This window comes from Leishmania infantum, chromosome 36 (genome assembly GCF_000002875.2).
Source record: "Leishmania infantum JPCM5 genome chromosome 36".
NCBI lineage: Eukaryota > Euglenozoa > Kinetoplastea > Trypanosomatida > Trypanosomatidae > Leishmania > Leishmania infantum.
The window spans coordinates 603,628-610,152 of NC_009420.2; the positions used below are offsets into that span (position 1 = coordinate 603,628).

The 6,525-nt window shown below is 59.7% G+C and overlaps 1 protein-coding gene across 1 annotated transcript; it reads right to left on the minus strand.

Annotated features, from left to right (window-relative positions):
• Nucleotides 1-2,600: 2,600 nt before the first annotated feature.
• On the minus strand, nucleotides 2,601-6,227 carry LINJ_36_1650 (conserved hypothetical protein; the record flags this gene model as incomplete). Its single annotated transcript, XM_001469710.1, has 1 exon — nucleotides 2,601-6,227. The coding sequence occupies one exon, from the start codon at nucleotides 6,225-6,227 to the stop codon at nucleotides 2,601-2,603; it is 3,627 nt and encodes a 1,208-aa protein (XP_001469747.1).
• Nucleotides 6,228-6,525: the final 298 nt, after the last annotated feature.

The window sequence follows — 6,525 nt, forward strand, 5'->3', positions numbered from 1 at the left end:
ATCTGAGTGAAGACCCAATCTATACGAGGGTGTGCACAAGACAACCGAAGTGCAGCAAATGCGCGAGAGGATGGAAGCGCTGCAAGGGACGCGGGGGCAAGCAGCGCAGCCCACACTAGAGTAGAACGCACGCCGCACGAAAAGGAGAAAACACCGCCTTTGAACGAGAAAGCTGAGAGAGAAAACAAAAAACAAATGTCGCTGCAGTTGCAAAACGCAACGCGCGACCGTGTCGCAACAAAACCGGGGGCAGGGGGAGAAATCCACACACGGAGAAAGAGGGAGAAAAGAGCTCGGGCTGTACCGAAGCTCCAACTCAGGGGGAGGAGCGAAGAAGGGAAGGGACACACAGGCACAGGCACAGAAGGAGAGAGAACGCACACCAACAACGCAGCCTTGAACGAAAAAAAAATACAAAATGTAACGGCGATAGTCTAGGCGAGAAAACACACACGAGAGGAAAAACTATAAACATATACCCATATATCTCCCCACACACACACTTGATAATGAGCAGACACAGGCAGAGATAGAGAGCGCACCAGAGAGAAAGAGGAGGGCGTGGAATGCGGTGAAAATAGAAGACAGCCAACAACAAGGGTAAAAAAGCGCTCCTCCACCCCCTTCCTGGAACAACAATGGGCACGGAGAAGACGGGAGAGAACGAAGAAGAGAGACGCTCGTTAGCTGGTGGATCGCCACGCATACATGCGCCGGATCGAAAGCACACAACAGAACGTGCTCGAAGTACAATCGAGGTCTAGGAAACAAGAAAAGGAAGGCACAGATAGCCACGAAAATACAGTAATAACAAGGCCCTGCGTAAAGAGATGCAAACTTGTTGACACAAGAACGTTCGCAGAGAGGGGGTATGCACTCATCAAAGGCAATGCGCTGCCGAGGCGAGAGTCGAAGGCAGGATCACGAATTGAGTGAGGAATGGTACGCGTGTGTGTGAGTGTGTGTCGGGGGAGGAGGTATGTGCACACGTCCGGAGAGCGAGAGAGGAGTTAATCGTCGTAAGCGCTCAATGCGACACGACACACAGAAGAGCGGCCGTGTCGCCCTTTTTGTTTCCGTTTTTCCTTCTGCCCTCCTTCGTGATGAAAACCCTTTTCAGAGACTCTCGATAGCGTGCCCCACGGCCGTGCGGTGTGTGTGTGCGTATGGTCGTTTGATGGAATGGGGCGCAGATGTTCGGTTGTCAGAGAAGGTACGGTCGAAAGCGCAAGGCGTAAGAGCGACGCGACGGAGGAAGGTTGAGAAGCGGGCATGGAAAGCATGGAAAGAGAGGTTAAGTTTAGCCGTTCGGCACATCAGGCGCGGGGTTAAGCGGGAGCTTCGCGAAGTGAAGGTAGACCCCTCCCCCCTCCATACATACGCACAACGCGAAAAAAAAAATTTTGCAGCCTTTATGCTACCACAAGATTTGACAATCGGCCGCGGTGATCGCAGAGGCGACGCCAAGCACGTCGCCAAGGCAGCCTCGCAGCGCCTGCGGTGATTCATGTCGCAGGCCAGCCTTGAGAGGCCGAACGCATACACACGGCCACACACACATTCTTCGCGAATGCTGTGAAGGAACGACCGCACGTTCTTAAGTTCCTCCTCGTGGCAGTTTGTGCCACTTACTTCTCTTTGGTCCCCTCAGTCACGGAGTCTGTTCTGGCGTTGCCCCCCTCCCCGCCTCCCACTCCCTCCACTCGGATGGCAGAGAGAGGCAATGCTCACAGCAGTATCAAAAGAAAAAGAAAGGGGAATCGAAACAAAGAAGAAAAGGGCGCGAAGAGGTCGAGGCATGAGAGCACGTTGTATGCCTAGTTAAAGACGAAGGAGATGAGCAATGAGGCACGTAGAGGCACAGCTTGGGAGGGCTGGGAGGAGGGCATCCTCACGCACCGCTCGGCGACTTTCGGTCGCCTGCCCCTACCCCTTCTCCCGCCGCCCTGGCCCTCCGCAAGCTCTCCCCTTCTCTCGCGTCGTTTTCCCGTCTCCTGTTGCGCGTGGCCGGCGAGGGTGCGCGGAGCCTCCGTCCCCCTCCTGCTCTGAGGGCAGGACAAAACAAAGGATATGAGCGGAAAAACCGAAATGGGGGGGGGGGGTTGGCGCGTGTGAAACACACACACAAACACACGGAAAAAGGCAGCACAAAGACAAAGAAAAAACAACAGCAAAAAAAAAAACTCAGCATCTAAGGCAGGCGCACCGCTAGCACAGATTTCACACTTCTATGTCGGCCAACGTCAATCCAGCCAGTGGATCGCCGGATCGACTAGGGCGAGAGAACAGCACTGTTCTTCTATGATGGCCCACAACGGTTCTGCTTGCCTTTCCCTACTCCACGCATATTTCGCCTCATTCTGTGCCTACCGCAGGGACAGGCCCAGGCCTGTCCCTCCCCCTCTACACCACCACCACCAAAAAAAAAGCCGCTGCTGCTTCCCGACCACCCTACGCGTGTTGTCCTCAACCGAGACGGAGGAAGTGAGATGTGTCGCTCATCGTAAGCGCATCAATCAACTCCCTGCCGTGCCGCTGTCAGCGTCTACGTACGTGCGCGCATCTGAGGGTCGGGTCACGCCAGATCCGAGGGAGTGTGCCTACTCGTACTCTTCCGTTGCAACGAACACCTCGTCACTGTCTAGCCCGTCTGCCAGGGATGAGAGGGCCGTCTCCTGTGTGGTGGGAACATTCACAACAGAGCGACGGGGACGGGCGGCGGCGGAGGTACGTTGGCCCTGACTAACCTCGACCTCGACGGCATCCTCAGCATTACCCTGACTCGCACCAGCAGCGCGAACGTGCCAGCCGTCAGCGGTGACTACTCGTGACGCGACCGAGATACGCTGGCCTGGGCCAACAGTAAGGGCAGACGAGGACGCTGCAGCAGTGGCGGCGTTCGAGCAATCAGGCAAGCCTTGCGTGATCGCGTTAAGCATGCCCTCCTCCTCCGCCAGCTGCGTCGTGCCAGCCAGTGCCTGTCGACGCTTCCCGCCAGCTATCGACGAGGGTGCTGTTGAGTCGTCCAGCTTTGCAGCTTTTCGCAAGGCAGTGACGAACGCAAGCACGTACGAGTTGGTGGCCTCTGTAAACAGGCTGCACCGACTCAGCTGATCCCGCAGCACGTGGAGCGCATCAGCTGGGCGCAGCTTCCCCGCGTACGACGAGACGGCTTGCAGAAGAAGCGGGTCTGTCGACGCTGCGAAGTCGGCGCCAAAGCGCACCATAGCCGGACAGCACGAGTACAACCGATCGGTGCCGATGAAGTGCACCGAGGAGAGCTTCAGGCCTATCTGGTACAGCGCCTCCACAGAAAACGGTGTCGCGCCAACCTCGACACAGTGATGGTACGCCGCGAGGAGGATGTCGCGCTCAAGGGTAAAACCGTCGTCGCCGGCGCGATCACGCAGAGTGTGGAAGAGGCTCTTGAAGGCATCGGAGACCGTCTTCGATGACGTGTGCGTCCACAGCGACAAAAACGGCGCAGCCAAAATGGCGTCAAACCGCTTAAAAAGGAAGAGGCGGGCGACGCCCGTCACCAGCCGCAGCTGAAGCGCCTCCACACGCGAGCAGACGCGCCGTGCCGCCACCAATTCAGTCACGCTCGCGGGCGCCCAGCTAGCGGCTTGGGATGGGCACTGTTGCTGCTGCGCCCTGTGCTCCAGCACGTGCATCTTCAGGTAGTCCTGGGCGGTACGCAGCTCTGCCGAGACTCGCTCGTACAGCCCGCGAAGCAGCCGCACAAGCATCTCCTGCTGCGCCTGCGCTAGATTGTAATACGGGAGCGCCAGGAGATCGCAGAGGTAGACGAACACCTCCGCACGAGCCAGCACGGCAGCGCCATCTGCCGCGGCACCGGGAGAGGCGGTTGCCTGCGCCTCCTCCTCCGTCTCCGCCTGATACTGCAACACGCCAGCCACCACGCCCCGCACATGCGCCTTCAGCTGCGACAGCGACAGCGCCGGGTTCGCCTCGTCGGCGGAGCTGTGCACCTGCCAGAGAAGACACTGCACGGCGGCGCCCACCACCAACATCACTAGCGACGCGTCGGCCGCTGGCTGAGCCGCTAGAATCCCCGTCAGCGCCGTTTGGATCTGCGGCCAGTGAGCCCCCATCGGAACGAGAGCTGAAGCGAGGTTCACGCGGGCCCACGCGTGCAACAAGTCCGCGGCATCGGCCAGCGAGTTTCCCTCGCTGGATCTCGATGGTGCCCTGACCGCTTGCGAAAACTGCGCCATGACGTTCTTGAGTAGCTCTTGCAGGTGCGCGTGTGCTTCGTTGCGCAACGGGTGCTCCGTGAAGGCCAGCTGATGCCACGCCTTGGTGAGGCTTTCGCGCATCTCCAGCGCGGTGCACGACGCGTTCAGCGTTGCCTTTCGCAACTCGATCAGAAGGGCTGAAAGGGCGGCCTGGTGACGCTGCGAAGAAAAGGTGGAGAAGTCCAGCGCGGCGCACACCTCCGCGGCGGCTTGCAGGACATCCTCGCTGCCGCAGTGCACTTCCAGAATGGTGGAGAGCGCGTGCACTGCATCCTCGCTGAGGCGATGCAGCAACGCCTCCGCCTCCCCCTTTGCCGCCGGCGGGATTTTCTTGCTTGCCGTGACCGTGCCGCCGCGGCGGTCATCCTTCGGCAGCGGCCCCAGCGTCAACCGGCCCTGCACCTTCAGCAACAGCGCCGCCATCAATTGCAAGCCCACCACAGCGTCGAGCGGCTTGTCGGACTGCGCGGCGGCGAGGATGGGCTGAAAATCGGTCAGCAACAGCGGCGGTCGCTCTGGCGTCCAGAGAGCGTCGATCAGGTACTTCTCCGGCATAGCCTCCCGGTACTGAGAGCGCAGCGTGGCGGCGAAGGAGCACAGCAGCTCGGTGGCAGCACTCACCTGCGCCGCCTCGCTCTCCTCCGCCGCGGTGCGGCAGTGGATAAAAACCTTCAGCAGGATGCCCGCGGCAGCGCGGATGGACGGGCGCTCGTCGAACAGCGTCAAGAGAACCTGATCCACTCTCTCGTTGCTCAGCAGCTCGCTTCCCTCTGGCACGTCGCTATCGCTGCGTACCATCATGGCCACCACGCGAATGGCCAGCTCCGTGCAGCGTACGTCGACGTCGTTGCTCAACTCCACCAGTCGGCTCGTGAAGTACTGGAGGAACAGATGCAGCCGACTGTAGGCATCCGGGACGTGGGCGAGGGCCTGCAAAATGGTGTCCAGCGCCTCCGCCCGAAGCTCTGGCCGTTTGTCGTGAAGCGGCATACCGAGGTAGCGCAGGTATCTGTTTGTCATGTACTCCTCCGGATACTCCAGAATCCACCGACGGAGTGCCTGAAAGCCAGCAAGGCGGATATCCGGAGCAATGTCGCGCAGCCGCTGATGGATGGCCTGCGAGAAGACGTGATCGCGCCACTCGACGACCTTGTTGCGCTTCCTCTGGACTACGCTGATGGTCTTCTTCGAGCGGAGAAGCGAAAGCTGACTCTGCAGGTTAGCGGCCACGCTGGAGAGCGCTTGCACAAACGCGAGCAGCGCCACGGTAGCGGTGTGGCGAAAAGAGCGCGACTTGCTCTCGCTCATGGCGATGATCCACTGTGAGAGAATAGGCAAAAATGTCCCGTCCAGCAGCACGTCCGACGCAAAGCCGTCCTGCATCAGCGACGCGCACCACTCCGGAAAGGTGCGCCGGAAGCGCTTGTACTTGACATCCTTGTTCACGAGCAGATACGCCTCCGAGTCCTCCGGCACCCGCGCGTACAGCTCCTCAAGGAGCGGCCCTATCTCCACACCGTCGACAAGCGCGCTCGCATCCAGCTCCACTTCGGCGACGCCGGCCGCCTTTGCCAGCACGTTAAGAACGGCGCACAGGGCCCGCTCCTTGGCCCCGCTGCGGTACACAGAGAGAATCGCCTCAGTGACACTCGATACGACACTGGTGCCATCCACAAGAAACTGCAGCGTCGACTCCGCAAGGGAAGCAGTCTCTGCCTCGCCGAGGGTTGGCTGCGGTGTTGCAATGATTTCTCCTTCCGCAGCGGCTGCACTGCTGTCCTGCTGAGACTCCTTCTTGGACACCTTCTTCGGTAATGGGCCGCTGCACTGGTGTGGGGTGGCCGCTGCGTCGTCCATGGGCAGGGAGGCCACGTCGTACGCCTGTGATACCGCATCCGCCTCGTCGCTGTACTGCGACGCACGTGAAGAAGCCTTGCCTCGCGCGCGGGTCGACTTCTTGGCCGACATCGCCAATAACTGCCTCGTGGTTGAGAATTGTGGTCAGACACGAGCAGGGAGAACGAGAACGCCTGCAACGTACTATTTCCAGCTGTCGTGTCAAGAGTGCCTTGGTACGCCGAGGACCGAGTATACGTCACTTGAAGAGGCTCAGGTGCGACGGTGGCGGAGAGACAGCAAGCAATGTATGGGTTGGTGTGCACGCGGCAGACGGTGACACCTTCTATGCGAGTGGGAACAAAAATAAAAAATACCTACTATGATGTAGTGCGCTCTCTCTCTGTGTGTCGGGTGGAGAAGGAGGGTG